At 34.0% G+C, this 20,159-nt stretch overlaps 3 protein-coding genes across 3 annotated transcripts; 1 reads left to right on the forward strand and 2 right to left on the reverse strand.

Moving 5' to 3' along the window:
* Positions 1-1,251: 1,251 nt before the first annotated feature.
* LOTGIDRAFT_169971 (hypothetical protein) lies at positions 1,252-2,287 on the reverse strand (the record flags this gene model as incomplete). Its single annotated transcript, XM_009068601.1, has 3 exons — positions 1,252-1,934; positions 2,107-2,139; positions 2,257-2,287. The coding sequence occupies 3 exons, from the start codon at positions 2,285-2,287 to the stop codon at positions 1,252-1,254; spliced, it is 747 nt and encodes a 248-aa protein (XP_009066849.1).
* Positions 2,288-4,147: 1,860 nt separating this feature from the next.
* Positions 4,148-5,362, forward strand: LOTGIDRAFT_134511 (hypothetical protein; the record flags this gene model as incomplete). Its single annotated transcript, XM_009068602.1, has 1 exon — positions 4,148-5,362. The coding sequence occupies one exon, from the start codon at positions 4,148-4,150 to the stop codon at positions 5,360-5,362; it is 1,215 nt and encodes a 404-aa protein (XP_009066850.1).
* A 7,434-nt stretch (positions 5,363-12,796) lies between these two features.
* LOTGIDRAFT_223255 (hypothetical protein) lies at positions 12,797-18,321 on the reverse strand (the record flags this gene model as incomplete). The annotated part of the gene is made up of 12 exons (XM_009068603.1): positions 12,797-13,551; positions 13,698-13,808; positions 14,017-14,112; positions 14,403-14,521; positions 15,356-15,425; positions 15,599-15,647; positions 15,995-16,116; positions 16,305-16,358; positions 16,479-16,540; positions 16,780-16,860; positions 17,091-17,198; positions 18,156-18,321. 12 exons carry the CDS (start codon positions 18,319-18,321, stop codon positions 13,504-13,506), a joined length of 1,086 nt encoding a protein of 361 aa, XP_009066851.1. The 3' UTR covers positions 12,797-13,503.
* Positions 18,322-20,159: the final 1,838 nt, after the last annotated feature.

Raw genomic sequence — 20,159 nt, forward strand, 5'->3', positions numbered from 1 at the left:
GTTTTTATTATTAAGTTTATCTTAAAACATAAGATATCGCTTCGACGATTGACTTTATATATGTATATGTATATATATCATTGGTAGACCCTGATGTGCTTTGTCAGTTTTCTGAGATTTAATAATGGACAGAGGTGTTGAGAAAACGCCAACATTGAAAGTATTAAGAGATATCAAGATAATAAGCTTACAACGGATTACGATATATATGGAGAGATTGATATGATATTTTCATCCCGTGTCTAGTTCTCATCGACTTTTGTTCTGACCATGTTCTGCTGAACGATTCCCGACTTGTAGGCTTGATATGTGCTCATTATTCCATGTTTAAATGTGTGCATAACCTATGGATCTACAGAACAATTGAGCTTACTAATAGGCATGACTGATCATAATCTGTTTTGTTTGTTTGTTTTGTAAACGTATCATTTAAAGGTAATAAACATCGAAACCTGTTATATGTTTAAGGGATATAGATATAGTAGTCTACAGCTGTTAATCACCAACAATTATCAGAATTGCTTTTTGATGGATGGTGAGCAAAAATGTGTTGCTGACAGTTATCAGATCTCTCACTAGCATCAACTATAGTCCATGGATTGGGCTGAATTATTGTACCAGACCCTGATTTACGATTTTGCTACGATCAGCTGAAACTAAACCAATAAAGGAAATATCTAGACGATTATATCTCTTTAAACGTTCGTACACTTGCGTCTACGTCATTCTAACGTAAATGTTATATCAGAAACAGTCTCTTTAACCCCTTAACATTGATAAGCATTTAGACACGATTAAACGTAAGAGGATCCAGACGGTAGTCTTTCTCGCTTATTGGACTGAGGATATATAAGAGGTTGAAAGGGTTAACAAGATCAATCTGCTTCAATATTAATATTGATATTTAAATGTCTACTGAGACTAAATCATGTGTAATTCAGACAATGTTAAATATTCTAAATACACGTCTTTCTACTAAATGATTCGTGAATATTCTATTGGATGGGTAAAGTATAAAATATATTTTTATATACGACACTTCTCCGGAGACTTTGTTATCGAAAGGTATATTAAACGTCCAAAGTGCGTACGTCAGAATGCTTAAAGCACTCAATAGAAAATAAATGCAATAGATATCTAGAGCTAAATTTTACTTTATTTCAAAATGCATTTAAGATTACTGCTCAATAATAAATCATGCAATTAAATTGACATCAAAGAATGTGGAGTTCCAGATTCAAATATTTTTGTTTAAATTTCGATCAGGTGCCCAAAGTGCTGAATATATTCTTTGATTGTGAGCTCCGAGTCTCCATTTTTGTCTGCTGAATCAAATAGAGGCAAGACATCATTTACAGAGCAGCTGGTAGTGCTTGGACAAATGCGTTTTGGGGGAGTACTTCTCATAGGGAACATATTGCGTACTTCTGACTCGTCCAAGTTACCATTCTTATCTTTGTCTGCTTGCCTAAATTCCACTTGAAATTCCATTCTTGTTAATACATTATCATCATTTTCATCTATTATAAAGAAATCCCTTTCAGCGTGGATAAAGGACTGTATCTTCATTGTAGGTCCGGTTGTTGCATTCAATCTAGAAACCTCAAGCGTCAAGTATTCTAGCAGATCCATTTCATTTCCGGTTCCAGGAAGTAACTGGAAGGACATAATGATATCCCTCAAACTCAGACTACCGTCACCGTCTGCATCCCATGCTTGGAAGATATAGAGAGGTGCGTTTGGTGTGTCTGGGTTAGATATCACTTCGTCATACGTTACTTTACCATCATTATTTATATCATCTATTAGAAAGCCTCTCAAACAATTATCCAACGTTATCAAATTGTTATCATCGAAGTCCAACAAATAAAAGTGAAATCGTTCTTGAAGTAGCGTCTCAACTCCCGCTTCAGTTTTTATATTGGTGATGATGTCTGAAAATTTAATGTTTCAGTTTACTGTCAATGTTTAATGTAAGTCGAGATAACCTAGAGAATATACGTTGGAGGTTAGAACATGGTGATTATATTTTGTTTGTAATAAAGATATAAACCTTTTATAATAAAATTTGTTGCCCACAAACAAGTTTTATTGTGAAATGCTTACCTGAATACACCAATTGTACAGCGCAAATGCAGACTGAAAAAAAATATATATATTAAGTTGCTGCTTCATGTCGTGTTCTATTCCTGTCCTGTCTATATCTTAATGCATTTAGAAAATATGAATTGAAATTGAGTTTTAATAATATCATACCCAAAAATTTTACTGTCATACGGTGAACCATTTTGTTGTTAAACCAGCTTGTTAAACTCAACATGTTCTCAACACCATTATTTATACCTGGCTGTAAATACTCAACACCCAATCATAGACTTCTACTTTTGCAAAAATATGACTCATCAAGTATATAATACGGTATTTTAATTTTTCAGCGAGAGATTGCCATTCAGATAATTACAATGATATTCTTCCATGTAATAACGTTTTCTCACTTAATTAAATAAATACTGGTTAACTTTTTTTTTAAAGTGGTGAATATTTCTTTGTTATATATATTTTGAAAGTCTCCACGTACGATTATACAGGGCCAGTGGAAGCGTTTTATATTTATTTGCTCCTATTTTGTCAGATATTTTGATATTTGTTGGATTAAGTTGTATGTGAATTATACTATTGACTCCTTAACTTCCGGATTCCATCAATATCTGACTTTTTAATGTGACATATAACGACTTTTCAAATCAAATTTCGATCAGAGTATTTATGCAATTTTTTTATTAATTAATTTATTAATTTAATACAGCCAACGAGAAAATATATAGCTCGGTCAATACTGTCTTCTTTATCAAAAATTGATTCTAACATTTAGCAATGCGAAATATATGTATATCACAAGAAAATACCATTAATGACAGTGGTCATTTTACGGGATATAAAGAATAAAATTAATTCTACTCTCACTACAAAAATTGCTTTGGATGTACTCTCTGCCTTCCAAGATTAGATAAAATTTCCCTAAGAGTGATCCCCCTGACCCTCAACATATCTAGTGCCCTATTGCATCCAGAAAGGGGACCAGGGGGCGCTCGGATGCCACCCCCGTCAATGGAATCCTCGCATGCACTGAACATGAATCTTGTATTTCGATTCTGAAATACTCGAATGAGACATGAGGGAAAGGGAAAAAACTGACCTGTAAACATACATATTCAAATTGTAATAGTCAATATATAACGAAATGAAATAAGTAAAATATCCATTTACGACAAAACAATAAGAGAATAACAGTATTTAACATGGAACAGGTATATTTTTTATCCATCTTGGATGAAAATCTTGAAAGATAATCTGCATTTGTTTTTATGTCATGTATTTTGAGCTCATGTGACGTATATTATTACATGTACCTGACTAGATGTAATTGTTAATGGGACTGTATTGTAAGTTGGTTAATGGTAAAAAGCTTTGGACCTATACTTATATAATAGTATAAAATGAAATCAAATCGGTTTACTTAAATTTTTCTAATATTAAAAATGCTATATTCTGCAGATGAATGAATATTGCATACAGTGGGTTAACGGGAGTTATGTTTTCTTTAAGAATTTGCGCTTCTTTAAATGAGAGATGCAGAATTTATTCGTACTTAAAGTACAAACGCGAGTAATAAATTCTTGCACAAGAAGTTTCCTTTATTATCAAGCTATCAATTGGATAGTTCAATTGCGTGTGTACGTTTCATTAAATACAGAATGAATTGCATAAAATCGAAACTTTATGGATAGCTAGGGGTTAAAATGAATTTAAATTACACAGTACGCATAACCTTAAAATATCCACAGGATTTAGGCATTGTGAGTTTAATTACTGATACGTTCTTATCGCGCTTATCACTTAAATTAACCTCATGTTTTATTGTGTATTTTCAGATTGGAATGATGGATCCTAAAGTACCATTGAGGACGTACATTAAGATGTTTAGCGGAAGATGTTGAAATATAAAGGATGTAGCAAATAGACATATTTATTTGCCTGCAAGACAGATGGACACTTCTCATATTTTATTTTATACAGATAAAAGCTTCGTTATCTCTTATACACGTCTTTGGGCAGAACATTAGGTGTCCTGATGAATCTTTCTATCATGGAGGACGATTTCTACGATAATGGCAGTACTCTTTTTCCGGACACGACGACGGATGAAGTGTTTACTGGACCCTGGGTTTTAACACCAATCAGTGAGCAACATCTGATTGTGACCAGCGTTTTCCTTGGTTTATTCATATTAGCAGCAATTATTGGTAACGTGTTCGTTATTGCTGCCGTTGTCCTTGAGAAATCATTACATAATGTGGCTAACTATTTAATTTTGTCACTTGCTGTTGCGGATTTGATGGTTGCTGTTCTTGTCATGCCCATAAGTGTAGTGACTGAGATCAGTACAGTGTGGTTCTTACATTCGGAAATTTGTGATATGTATGTTTCGTTTGATGTTTTGTGTTGTACTGCGTCGATTCTCCATCTTGTCGCTATAGCAATGGATCGATACTGGGCGGTAACCAGTATAGACTATATCCGTAACCGAAGTGCCCAAAGAATAATTCTCATGATCGTGCTTGTATGGACTGTGGCTTTATGCATTTCTATTCCACCGTTATTTGGTTGGAAGGATCCAAATGATGACCCCGACATTACCGGACAATGCATTATCAGCCAAGATCTTGGTTATACCGTGTTTTCTACGGCGTGTGCCTTTTATCTTCCAATGGCGTTCATGATTGCAATCTATATCCGCATCTGGCAAGTGACAAGATCTATTATACGAAAAGACAAATTCGGTAAAAATAAGAAGGAAAAGAAAAAACAAAAAAAAGAAAAATCAATGAAAACGGAATATAGCATTGTGTCAGATTGCAATGGGTGTCAGTCAAACAAAAGTAACGGAAAAAAGACTGAAAACGGTAATGCACCCGACGACGAGCATTCTTCTACAACAAATTCAGATGAAGCTCGATCCGCCATGTTGGATACTTCAAATGGCGCCGCGCAATCAAAACATTTTCAAAGGCAAAGAGAAAAAATTGAGATGCGTCGAGAGCGGAAAGCGGCCCGTACGTTGGCCATCATAACTGGTGCGTTTTTAATTTGCTGGTTACCTTTTTTTATAGTGGCACTTATCGGACCATTTATTGCAGACAAAGTGGAAATCCCCTTGATAATCCGAAGTATTATTTTGTGGCTTGGTTATGTGAACAGTCTTCTTAATCCCGTTATATACACGATATTCAGTCCGGAATTTCGCATGGCTTTTAGCAAGATTCTTTTTGGAAAGTACGCTAAAAAGAAAAGGCCCCGCTGAACGATAAAAAAGTAAATTGATTTTGTTTATAAAAAGTGATATATTTCGTTTTGGTTATTCTTCTCGTTTTGCTGATGTTTCCACTTCTTTAGTGCCATACAATATGTGTATTTACTATTCTAATGATAAAACCAAGTTTAAAGCATTTTCAAAAATTACGCGAAATCAAACGATTAACAATTGAAAAAGCTGTGTGGATAGTTGGATATTGGTGCCCTCCGTAACTTGTTATGCCAAAAGAAACATACATTATGTTGTGGTAACTTAAAAAAAAGCTGTGCCGAAAGCAATAACGGAGCTAGTCAGCGAGCCGTTCTTCCATTGATTATATAAAAGCATTTGGAGTAGGATACGGCATTTAGAGCGTTAACTTACCACAATGTGAACTCTTGAGAGTCGGTGCTTATTATAAATATGTGAAACAATGAATTTTCAAAAATTCAAAATGCTAATTATTTGCTAAGCAACGTGTATATCTTGAACCATTTTTTCGATCATTTTATTGTTATTATTATTTATTTGTTTTTTAGTATGCGACAATACTACAAACCATTGCAATTCTCTATTCATATATAGCATCATTTTAGCCTTGTACATATATAGTTATATGACTATTATTTCAAATGAATAAATTTATTAAAAATATTGAGGCGTATTACACAAATTAATTTGTCATAATATGGTACACATGAATTAATGAATATCACAAGCATAATTAATTTTGCCAAATGAAAATGAAATGAATGGAGTTTTACGTCCTACTTTTCTGCACCATGTGGGCTAATGAAGATGGGCAACGCCATGCAGGGTATGATGAGGGACATTTTGCCAGGACATCGGCATTAGCCTGCTCTTTTCCGATTTCCTGTAGCACACGGGGCCTCGGTTTATGGTCCGAACGACTAGGCGCTTTTTCCATGTCAGCCCCTCTTACCTGCATCACTGACTGGGGGAAACCGGGTTGAAAAATCCAAAGGTATTATCTCGACCTATGCCGGGATTAAACCCTGGACCTTCAGGTTAGCGAGCAAGCGTTATAATAGACACGAGGACGACGTGGTAAGTCTTAGTAAGATTACCATTTGTAGACATCAAATGAAAACAGGTTGGTGTACAATGTCTCGGGCCCAAAATAAAATTGAAAGTGTCCTCTTGTACCCAGAGACCACAGATATTAGATAACTCCTAGGACGTTATCACGAGAAATTGTTAAGTAATCAGTTGATCTCAGATCTTTAGATGAATCACCTTCAACAAATCATGTGTCACTATTTTTAGTCCTATTATTACGGAGCCCCTAAGGCGCAATTGTAAACATATTTATTTATTATTTCGTTTAAACGAAATAATTATTTCGTTTAAACGAAATAACATCGTTTATTTCGTTTAAACGAAATAATTAAACCATCTTTTTATTTCGTTTAAACGAAATAATTATTTCGTTTTAACGAATTAGTTATTTCGTTTAAACGAAATAATAAATAAATATGTTTACAATTGCGCCTTAGGGGCTCCGTATATTATTGACTTTGCAAAGTAGATAATTAAAATTCGGCGGCTATCCCAAAGTTTATCTTTCTATCATATATTGCGAAATTTCTGTACACAAGTATAAAGTTGCTTTATTTAAAATTGCTTCCCTTGTGATAATATTTATATTTGTTTGGACCTAGTAATCCCTACCAAAATCAGTTTGAACGCGATTAATCTAAAAAAAGAAATTTCAAACACACACACACACAATAACAAATTTGATGTGTTACTACTTTATAGAATATTAGAAATACAATACCAAGTGTAATTTAACAACTATCAAATCATTAAGCTAAGTGATTTCGACAGTTATATAATACAAAAACGACAACAATCTTGTCATTTAAACAATAAATACAAGGTATCATAGAGTGTATCCTTAAGTGGTAGGCGTAAAACATTTGCTTATTGATACCAACTAAATGTTATGTTCGCTGAATGTCAAACTGCTGCATGACAAAATTATAGAGATATATCAATTCGTGTCGGTAGTAATATTCTAAGCTATGTACATGAGATCAACAGTTCTACCGTGCTTCAAACATCTCCTTGAATCTGTCGCGGTCGTAAAGCGAAACGCTCGTATCAAGATATTTACATAATATAATATCTGTCTGGTCACAGATTGCGACTGGTCGACAACATAATTCAATTGGATATTTCCGCAGTCATCTAAATCTATCGATTCATCAGATTCAACCAGATGCTAAAATTTGTGGAAAGTCCCTTTGCATACAGATTGACCAGTCGCAAGGCCGACCTGAGTCCGTCCTCAGTTAATTTTTCTTGTCTGAAATTGAAAACCAGACAAGTGATACATTATCTTCATTTGAAATAACGGACCGATTAACATCTTCATCAGGTGAAAATGGTTTTTAAACGTGTACAACATTTACAACTTTATTTAAGCAATCTCTACGCCTAAATGTCGCTAACGGATTATCTGTAAATATGATAATTTTCTAAATTCAACCAACCTGAATTGGATAACAAAACAATAACAGGCTAATGACACAGAGAGTGAAATCGTTTATACGCACAAGGTGATTAATTTTTTTCCAGTATCCGTAAAATTTAATCCTTCCGGGAATACATGTCATATCAAATCCAACCGTTTCAAAAAGATTTTAGCGGAGAAAACACACTGACAGCAGACGAATATCGGCTGCCACTAACACAAATTATCGCACCATCACGAAACGTGCACCAGAACTTAACCCAAATGAGCGCGGAGTTTAGCTAGAAAGCGAACGCGTGACCGAATAATTCGGGTCGCGTGACTGTTTTTCAACATATTCCTCCTCCTAAACAGCGCCGTATGAGGAGAAAACATCTCTACTGGATTCATATTTTCAGTCGAAAACTAGGACAACTTGGTGAATATCATTATTTGGTCATGGACCTGAAATCAGATGTTGAAAGATAACATCAATATTTCAGAAAGAGTAGCACGGAATTTGAAGAGTTGTTTGTCCACATAAGAATCTGTAGTCTTTCACGCAATGAACAATCACCCTCTGATTGGATTTGTCATTTTTTACGCCTAGCGTAAATTTCTCCCTGGATATGAAAATATCAAATACAAATTTTCGCAAGCGGCAATCGCTACAAATGCGCGATTCATTTTCATTTTTAAAAAAGTCTTTACGCGCCGATTGCTTAGCTGTTTTACTCTGTAAAACCGCGCCAGGTGCATAAATTATTGACCTTTATATTTCCAATACATAATATAAGATGGAATGTGCGTTTTCTCTACTAGTATGCATTTGATATCGTGGAATTTATATTTTTGTTCAAGATGAAAATATTGAATTAATTGACCTTCACTTCATCTGCTTTCTCTCTCTACAGATATTGCATTTATTTATCATGGCAACATGGGAAACATCAGCTGTATGTGAGGTTTTATATTGTATTATATTGTAAATAACTAATATTCTCGAAACCAAAGTTATTCTATTATAGTTTTGTGATTTTTATGTATTATCCTTGATTTGTGTCGGAAAACATAGCGGGTATAATTGTGAAAACAATTGCTAAATTCATCACAGTTGAGGCTTCATTTATCACATAATCATACAAGATTTCTACACTGTGCTGATTTTGTTTTAAATTGGCAGCATCACGATACTTTTATCTACAGGGAACGTCCATTACAATCAACAGCGGACACTGTGCCAAATAGAATACACGAAAGCTTAACATTCATTTTAAAAATTCCAATTATCTGAACGACAGTGCGTGCTGTACTCTATTATCATTTTTAACTTACATGAATGAAGCGTATTTTTCGGGGTATTCCATATATTTTCAATTCCTGGCACGTGATGTAATAATGTTTTTGAAATGCAACATTCTTTTACATCAACAACAACAACACATCACATGTTATCTTTGAAATTAATCGTTAACTTCCACCCAAATATGGGAGAACATTCTCAAAGGCATGTGTACAGTCCGGTCACTAAGTTCAGAAATTGCTTACGATGAAATTTGATCACACAGAACATTGTTACGAGGTACTGACTGACACTGCATTAGCAGCTGTATATTATTCATATTATTATGCTAGTTAAACCAGGTTTTCCCAACATAATTTTAATCTTTTCGTGGCTTTACCATTTTTGAACATGTTTGCTGGTTCCAGATTGTGATTTGGCAAAAATTAGGAGATAGTACTCAACAAGTACTGATTCCATGGCATTAATGTTGAAAATGGTTAAACATTTTCAAATCCATTTACGGTTATGGCACCCAAAAACTAACTGACTTCGAGAACTCTTTGGTGGTAATCACATGAAACTGATAAGCGCTCACTTGATCTCGTGTAACACAATCTGAAAAAACCTATAACAAAGCACGTGTCATTTTACGCGTATTGGAAATTTTATGGCGTAACATTTCGCTCGAAGCTCATTAATTACTTACGACTTACTTAATGCTTTCTGTTTGGTTCCCATGTGTCGACGTGGTATTCCAGTGCACATAACATTTCGTGACCTGATTTATTTCCCGGCTTTAGTCTTAACTCACTCAATCTGGGATTTGTGCAGCATAAATACCCCTGTCACTCTTATGAAATTTGAATATTTGATGTGCCAGCTAGTTGGGATTTTAGATCTACCCATTTAATCTGGTACACGCGGTTTCCCCCGTCAGTGATGCAGGTAAGAGGGGCTGACATGGAAAAAGCGTCTAGTCGTTCGGATGGGACAATAAACCGAGGCCCCGTGTGCTACAGGCTGTGCACGTTAAAGATCACTCGACAGTTGGAAATCGAAAAAGAGCAGGCTAATGCCGCTGTCCTGGCAAAATTTCCCTCATTGCACCCTGCATGGCGTCGCCCGTCTTCATTAGCCCACATGGTGCAGAAAAGTAGGACGTAAAACTCCATTCATTTCATTTCATTTCATTTAATCTGGTACATTGATGTAAAGAGAACAAATAGACAACTTTTTGGTAAAGAAGCTTCGGTGAAGTGTCAATTTTGTCCCTCTATAAATCAGATCAAAACTTTGACAATTTATCTACATGGGCTGTCAATCTGTATTCTATTAATGATGTCACATTTGTCTATAAATCAAGCCAATCAATGGTGTCTGCTGAAAACGAGGTACCCAATCGATGCTTATAATGAGTATCTTGAACACCAATGTCAATATTATTGTTTGACTATGACTTACTTCAATTCAATAATATTATCGACCATCTAAAGATCAAAATACAGCATGTGTAAATAAGAACCGATGATATCGAAGCCCTTGACCACTAGCTGACCTTTAAAAGATCTTGAAGGAGGCATTCATTTCATTAAATTGACTGTAAGGAACTGAACAAATATCGAAATCCAAACACAATTGACTACGTTACAGACAAGATCAAAAGTTGTTACATTGTCTTCATTGGTATTCAAGCCAAAGAGTTTATCATGTGCCCATGGCTATTCCTTCTGACAAGGTCAATAAAACTGATTTTAGAAATGTTCCACAACGCACGATTTCCCTAAAATCTTTTAACATAATGCTTGCTTGTCATTAGTAGTCGACATGAATTCAATTACTGTGCCTCAAAGTAAGGTGCAACTCGATTATTTTCGCAATGATGGTTACAGATAAAGTTGCATTGGTTGCCTCGACACTTACATTAATTCCAAATATGTTTTCTTAAGTACGTTACTGGACGTAATGGCTTCTCATCTTTAACACTGGGGTCATAGAACAATCGAACTGGATGTTCAATTATATCATATTATATTTCAATATTGAAAAATGGTAAATATCATTGTTAGTAATCAAGTTATCAAAGTCAATCTTCCCTTCATGAATTGAGTTCGAATAGAGAACACTATACTTACGCAAATAGCGCGGAATTGTAAGTTAATGCAACCATTATGTTGCATAATAATATCACTTTAAAATGACTTTAAAACGAGACGATGTCACTTACAGATGATACCAAAGAAAATGAAAACTGGTCAACAAAGACCAAAGTTTAAACAAAAAGGCAATACAATTTGCGTCCAGTTTAATATTTAGTAAGATTGACTTGTATGAGTCACGGGTATAAATTGGAAACACCAGATGGATATAAGATGAAGCTGGTATCAATATTGGTCCATACTAGAATCAACTATTAAGAATCTTGTAATCAATGATCTGAGTTTGTCATGGTACTCTATGTTCTGTCATTTTCACCAAGCTTTGATTGTTTGATGACAAATATGGTCGAAATTGTCTCAATGATTGTTCTCCTGGGTGAAACTTCAGACACCAATCACACACCAATCCAATCTACTGTAATGTTCTCCACCATATAAGACTACAATTTTTTTCAGATCTGCATAAGGATGTATGAGTATCGTTAAGATGAAAACAATGTCTATAGTGACCAAGACATGGCTCTTTATTCCTGTTTTTGCTACCACTTATTTCTATGATTAATTATTTTCAGCACAATAAAATCAATTAGTCACTTTTAAAAATCATTTACATCTTTTATTTTACGACTTCATATTGACTCACACCACTAATTCATTTGCCATCTCTTCCCATGTTAAAATACGAAATTCGACTTCTCCAGAAATATCCTTAAAAACTTTCCAATATGTCGAATGAAAGTCTAACCAATCCTTAATGCCTCCTAAAAAATTCAACATATGATGACCATGAGAAATTTGAGCTACTACTTTAGGTATCTCATCATCTCACCTGATAATGCAATTTCAGACATCAAATTTGAAATTTAAACCAAAAATTACTCGAAAATAGGCGTGCAAAAACCCCAAAAGGAAGAGAGAAAGAAGAATTCTAGTAGACAATCATTTGCATAAAATATTTTAGTGGAGTGAGTCCATATACCATTCATATTATCCAAGATTTACAGGTTAACTTATCAACAATTCAGTTCATATTACTTCATTCGAATAAAAGAAATGACCAATTCGGTGTGGAATTATAATAAATCCAGTGTCGCCGTCTTCTAGTATAGTACATTGCTGCATGTTGTATACATCCGTCCTCTCAACAGTTATAAATCTTTGGGATCTGTGAAGACCGATAAAGACCGATGTAACAATGGCACCTTCGTAGCAACAGATTTCGTTTTTAGACAGATGAAGGGAAGTAACTCTTTTCACAGATCACAGCCAACAAGAAATATTCCCGTTGAATTGAACATGTTTACGACTCTGCTTTCCAGTGCGTAACGATTATATTTTTGTCAGATTATGTCAGTCCAGTGTAGATTTCCCGAACGAGGACAAATGCTGTAAACATGCAGACATCATTAACTAAAATGGTATCAAGATATTCGCGGACTCTGTCAGTTGCCCCAAATTATCTGAATTGGTCAATAATCCCATTCAGAAATGACACATTATTAGAAAATTCAATACAATGTTTTGAAACAAATCAACATTTAATCAACAAAAGAAGTAATTTTTAATGAATATTAGATATTTCAGTTAGATAACTGTAATATCTAATAAACAAATATGAATTTGTAATATTAATTTAAATGATAATGAAGACTTACAATTTAGTACACCCAATTAACCAAACTTTTAATTAATCAATTGATATTTAATCAATATAAATTAATCAAATCATTATTCAAATACAAACCAACAGCATAGTTTCATAAGATAGAGCTAGTAAGAATTGTATATCTAATTGATAAAGCCTTCTTGAAACATAAAAAAAATGACGAAAATTTCAGACTGCAGTACCCAGAGCACAGGTTTTACATGGAAATAACACATACGAGCGTGGTTCACAACCATTCTAAATCACTTACTCGACTTAATTTTAAAGAAAAGCTACAAATTTCAACTAAGCCTTCAAAACACATGTAAAGGCTTGGAAATGGTTTCAAGTGGGATTTGAAAGCTTTGTTGAAATATAATAGCAGTTCTTAAAAATTCAACTTATGAAGTAGAAGAAGACTTTGGTAATGAACTACGTTCGTGTGTGTTATTTCCATATAAGAACCATACGTAGTTTCGTATGGGGCTAGATGTAGAATTGGAATATCTTAACAATAATTGTGAAAAACCGTCCAAAAACGTTCGCATTTAATCCGCTAGCTCATTTCAACAAACCAGGCGACCACTATAAAGTCTTCATTGGTTCCACTTTCAATTTTTTCGCCAATTCATTCTGGAAATAAAAACCATTGTAAAACAGAGATCCAGTGACATAACTATATTGTTCTAAGATCTTTTCCATATTTAGGTATGTAGGTGAATCATATTGATTTTGTCAAAAGCCTAAGTATAAGTTCAATGCAATAAAGAAATACTTACGGCATAAGTGATTTGATTAGGATGGTAGGGGATACCACCCAACTGGTCACATTTAGCCATATGTTTTCTTTCAGGATCACCTGGTACCATAACTTCTGTTTCGCCTTCAGCCTAAATTAAAAAAAGGAAGAGAAATGTTACCAGTTACACTGGATATTGAGAGTGATATCGCTGCTTCTCAATTATGTTAACTCTTTTCAATAACAAAAAAAGATCGAAAGATTGAATCCAGGTTATCCCAAAGACCTGATCTGAATGAAATATATCTACAAGTTTACCATACAATAGTTGCATCAACTAAACTATAACTTATACTTACAGGATCTAATCCTCGACACGTGTCTATTAAATCACTCATTCTATCCGTGAATCCAGGAGCAAAGGCTGATGGGTCGATTGCAACAAAACACTGGCCCTACAAACATAAACTAGTTTTATATTCACTCGACGACAGAAAGAGACGTTATTAGGTTGCATCTGTGTCCAGTGCAAAAACTTGCTGGCTGGAAGGTACGAATTTTCTAGTGTGCGAAAAGGGATGAGTGGAATGTAGAATGAAGTCAATAGAACACGACATTCATGTTTTTGAACGGCCTGTCCATTCAGGACTTGAGCATGGTGTATTTTTACGAAATTACAATGATATCGCGTTATTTAGGTAGCTTATAACTGTATTGTATTCAAAATATGGAGAGATAACCATACCAAGTCAGCCAATTCGGTGTGTGAAGACCAAGACCGAACATTAGATCCATAATGTGCTCCGGCCAGAATACCACAAAATACCTCAACCATCATACCCAAACCATAACCTTTATAACCAGCTGAAATTTAAAGAATTTTAATAAGGCCAAAGACGTTTGTTTCACGAATATAATCTTTACTTTGGATTTCAAATTATCTTAAAAGAAAACATTTTATGAACTTTATTCTCTAATCATCATGCACAAAATGTGCTCTGTATTTTTTAGGGCAGAATTGAATTATAATAACAAACGTGGTACGGAGAGGGACTTTGCAAATGTTCCAATTTGCTACAGAATCTTAAAATAATCCATTCTGTAGGCTAGTTAGGTCACGTGTCAGAGCAGTCAAAAGTTATAAAGAAGGTTTTAAAACATAAAAACGCGTGATATCACATATAGAAGTAACAGTAATTAATTAAGGTCAACCTTGATAAGGGGGAGGTAAACACAGTTCAATTTCATGACATATAATCCACAAAACTTCAAAATTCATACGGTCGTTTAACCGGAGGTAAACGTCGGACATTGACCTATGGCACTACAAGTTTCGTTGACATATGTCAATTACAAACAAAAGAGGGTCAACCGGAAGTTTGCATAGATTTCCCGGAATTGATGTAAATGTTTAAACTTTACGATTTTTTTTAACATTTGTGATCTGCCTTTGTGCCGAAAATTTCTAAACAATCACAAAAAATCAACGAAAATAATAAAGGATGGCAAAAAATTACAAAATTCGGTTGAAAAGAGTGTGTTACAAAATTTCGAAATTGTTTAACAGCTATTTTTCGAAAATTTCTATTTTGCAATTTATATTCATGTGTACATGTGCAGTTGAAGCTGCGTGCCTGTGTAAAAACGATAAAAAAGAAAACATTTCGATAACAAATTGGGACTTTAACTGATACACACCTGTAGTTTCAGCACCACCTAACGGCATCAGTCCACCTCCGCCCATTACTCGTGATGCATCTGTTGTAACCTGCGACAAGGAGAAATCAAACATCAAAATAGTATTTTCCTCTGGAACATTTAATAGGAAAGGACTCTTCTAAATGCTTTGAGTTTAGAACTTGATAGGATTCCAAATGGCTTCAAAATTTAATTTCAAAATTTGAATAAGTTAAATCGAGGATTCATAGGTACATGTCTTACCTTTCCACCCTTATCACAACCCCAGCCTTCTGGAATATCCAAACCTTTTCTCATATTTATCTCAACCTTTAGTAATACAAACAGATACCTCTTCAACATTAATGTGGAAATAAAACATATCCAGAGACCAAAATGGAAAAATGCTTTGTTATATATCTAACAGATTGTGTATATTCGGGAAATGACTCTCATACGATTAATTAATAAGGACTGTTACCACCGGAAATGAGAAAATACACAAAGTATAGGTAAAATATACGGATGTAATCAAATAGTCAACAATAGAAACTCTTTATATGCTTGATTGTCGGCGAGAACAAATGTTGCTAGCAGAATTTGTTGAGGGCTTTCATAAAGTTCATACCGTTACACACTTTACCGGGAATCTTAACACACTGAAAAGATAACAGGTTACTTGCCTTGCCTAAAGCTACAGCAGTCGTAGCCATATCTAATACCATACTGTCACCTTTATTGGCTGGAGCTGCTACTGATATGGGATTGGTTCCTAAAGTTCCCTACAATAAAAGAAATAAAATTTTAATTGATCTTAAAGTTCATACTTCATTAAGCTCGGTAGTTTCTATTGCCAATCTTGTTGGAAACATTAACAAGTAAAAAGGCAAAGAATATATTGAGCCTGATGCATTTCTTAGCAAGAATCTCAATAATTTCAATAACCAAATAGAAAGTAGAGACACCTTACCTTTCTGGCCCGAGTTGGTACCATGAATGGTGATGTGTTTGTAAAGGACATTCCCTGAAATAAAAAAAAATATTCAAATGAGAAATGAGCTTCTACATATTTCATAGCCAACTTTCGTTTTGCAACCAGAATATTCTGTTCTGTCTAAATAGATCAACTCAATATAAAACTTACTATAAGTCCTTGTTCTGTGGCCCTCATACTGTACCATCCAGCTATGCCAAAATGATTTGAAGCTGTAAAAAGTAACAGAACTGGTTTATCAAAATGTGAAAAATATAATTGATTATGCGGTATATTGCAATTCAGTTTGTTACAGTTCTGAGGTCTACCGCTTATCTTTAAGCGAATATTCATTTAATTTTCTGCATAATCATTCTGACCATTAGAGTGTTTCTTGACCTTGTACACACATCCCTTGTAAAATAATAAAAGACTACCCTATTCAAATATAACTAAATATAAACATATATACCATTACATGCCACCCAACCAATACCGGCTTCTTTTGCCTTCTTTATAGCTAAGTCTATACAGAATTTACCAACTACTGGACCTAAATATGAGAAAAACATGTTAGTTTTACATCATGATGGGTCGGTAATTACTTCGTAGAGATTCAATAGGTAATAAAAGTGTCTCAAAGGGCTTACGGACAGTATTGAGGGTGTTTCTGAGTGGTATAAACAGCCTCAATAGGTTTGCAATGCATTGCAATTGTAGAGGTAAGAATCCTCCAATAGTATATGTTTTGTTTTTTAAACTCGTAAGAGTGAATCTGCTTACCTAAAAGATTATGGCCATCAACTAAGGCTGTAGCGACAGTTTCTTTAGTTATAGTTGGTTCTTTATCACTGCAAGCCATTTTATTTTCAACGTCACTTACATACATATCTACAACATATTTTATATGTTCAGTAGACATACGTCTTGTACCTTATCCTATTTATGTGATGTAAGCTAACTTTTTATCATTAATGGACACTGTTTTTAATGTATATATTAGGAGTGGAAATACTACATAGAATTTTATTGAGGGAGGAAAGCATTTTAACTGTTGCTATTTAAGAATGGCCGATGATTTCTAGTTACAAAATATTGTCCAGACCAATTAAATAGCTATTAACAACACGAAATCCAGTTGACATTTTCCATTAAATAAGACGACAAAGAATGGTCATTTATAATAACAATTAAACATTATTACATTACATTAATGTATTTTTAAAAATCGTGAGGAACCTTCCTTTAGCGGAAATATATGATATATAAAGTATATATTCAAAATAATGCCCAATAATTTCATTTCAAGAAAAGTTGGAGCTTTAAAATTGAAATTTATCCGCTGTGTTGGACTAAAGTGAATTCTAGAATTTAAGTGAGTGCTTTTCTTAATTTTATATTACGTTTGATATTAAGCGAGGACTGTAAATGTTGTGGCTGAAACATTGCTTGTTTTACAGAATTAATACAATGTACCGTTCTTATAAATCCTACACTTGCATTATTAATTGAATGATTAATCATTACACTATTTCGGATAGTTATGTCTACAATAAGTTCGAAATTTGGATCCGTCTAGGTTAGAAAACTCAAGTACTTTCCGAACTGCAAAACAGAGCCCAAAAAAAAAAAAAAACATTGGTAGCAGCTATTGAACTTTTATTTTAAGAAGGTATATCAATCATAAATGAGGAAGTATTTCATAATGAAATAAAGTCAAAGATTAGCTTCCTGAGAAGGATTTTGCATCCTAAATACAGCAGCATGAGTCTTGTATCTTATAGATAAGTAATCAACATGTCATATATGGTCCACCATACAACCAAGTATTGTAGCCGACATACTTACCCAGTCGATTCAAACCATGGCTATAATGTCCTCTATAGTCGGCAGCCACCAGCAGATTGGCAAGACTTTTGGCGTGATCTGTCTTTGTACCAGCAGATTCCATACACCGTACAACAAATGCATGAAACTCCTCTCGTTTGACAACCGATTCTTGAGTTTGAGCCATCGTGGATGAGAAAGGACGACAGAAAACTTGTAAGTGTGTCAATCGCCGCAGAAACTTAAGTTTACAACTCGTCATACTGATAACATTCAATATAGTCTATTTTTAGTAACATTATTATACAGGTTATCAAAATACTGTTACTCTAAGCATATATGTCGACATGCGCGGTTATTTGTACTTCGTCGACATAAATATTCAAGATAATATGTCGAACGCTTGCATAGGCTTTAAATTATAAACACTTGTTAAGGCAACGAATTGTTTTTCATATAGTGTAAAACATTTTTAGGCTGGCCTTTGTTATCGGGGTTATAGATATATTTCTAAATGAGGCCACAATGACAAACGTTCTAAAGCACACACTGCCTATGAAGCATTAAACACTAATCACTGTCTTGTTAATCAAAAAGATTGTCTATGATGTATGGTGGCCCATTTAGATCACTTATTAATTCAATACTACAGAAGTCTTTCTTGTAATATGTGCTCTCAATTTGGTTTGCATATTCACTCTTTTGATGAAAACTGTTTATTTGTTTATCTCTTTACAAGAATGAGCTTTTATGTAGCATATGACAAAGATGGAATTGTCTCCCTTTAAGTACAGTCCTGGATTATCAGAAAGAATTATGAAACATTGCTATTTGGATGCGAAATCGAAATAATTGTTATAACATTATACGTATAAAAATATAATCGTATTGTATACTGTATACATTTTTCATTGGTTGTGCCAAATATTAACTACGTTGTTGTCACCCTATCTGTCTACCCTCCGATGTTCGCCTGGTCTATGCCATAATCAATATAAAAGATGTCGAATACCTTCAACCATCCAATGCCAATTTTCTCGGCGCTCACATATTATTCTGATATGTCCATTCCACGTCATTAGACAGTGATATACAGAGATGTTCCAAAATATCATTCTTCAATTATTTACGTTCAAAGCACATTTGCATATTATATGTATTTGCAAATAAGTTCTCGTTAATATTAATGACTGAAGTTGCTAACACTTTTGCGCCAAACAAAAACAGCAGTTGTGCAACTTAGATTCTCATTCCACACCAGGATTCTCTTTTTTTTCGCTTCGCGTGTATCTTTGTCTATTTGGCAGATGATCAATGTATAATAATCACAATATGATATTATAATTAGGGTTACTCCTCTATATCATGCCTATTCATTTTTGTATTCAAAAAGTGACATAGTTTCCACCCTTTTCTCAATTACCATGTAACTTCAAAACCTTGAGTAAATAATTCAAAATTCTTGCCTTTATGTAGTCTCATCCTTTTTTCTATTAATAACTACAATATTCATAATTAAATTATTTTCAACTTGAGATTTTTTTTTTAATATTTTACTGGGAGGCTTTGCTTGGATGAATATGAGTAGTCCAAAATATAATACAATACACAGTTTATTTTGTGGAGTGGAACTCGTCAAACGTCAACTTTGACACCAAGAAGTTGTTTTAAATCTTTACAATACTTTAGTAGGTTCAAATATTGAAATTTTAAGAAGAATCAATTTCTTTTAACCGATTTCATTAACATAACCCATATCTTCTTGGTTTTGATCAATTTATCGTTTGAACACTTTTACGGCCTTATATGATCGACATCGTATACCTCGACATAGAAAACATTTCAGTCAATTGTGATCATTTATTAGTAACAGTAACTAGTGAATTCTTGAAATTCGTTTGCTCTCTTTTTTGTGTTACCATGTAAATTCGTGACATCTCTAAAACACTTGAACTCGCTTCAAGGTGTTGCTCAGTAAACATAAAACACGTCATCTATTGATTTAAAGGGGGATTCCTCATTGTG

This window comes from Lottia gigantea (assembly GCF_000327385.1).
Source record: "Lottia gigantea unplaced genomic scaffold LOTGIsca_91, whole genome shotgun sequence".
In the NCBI taxonomy this organism is placed as follows: Eukaryota; Metazoa; Mollusca; class Gastropoda; family Lottiidae; genus Lottia; species Lottia gigantea.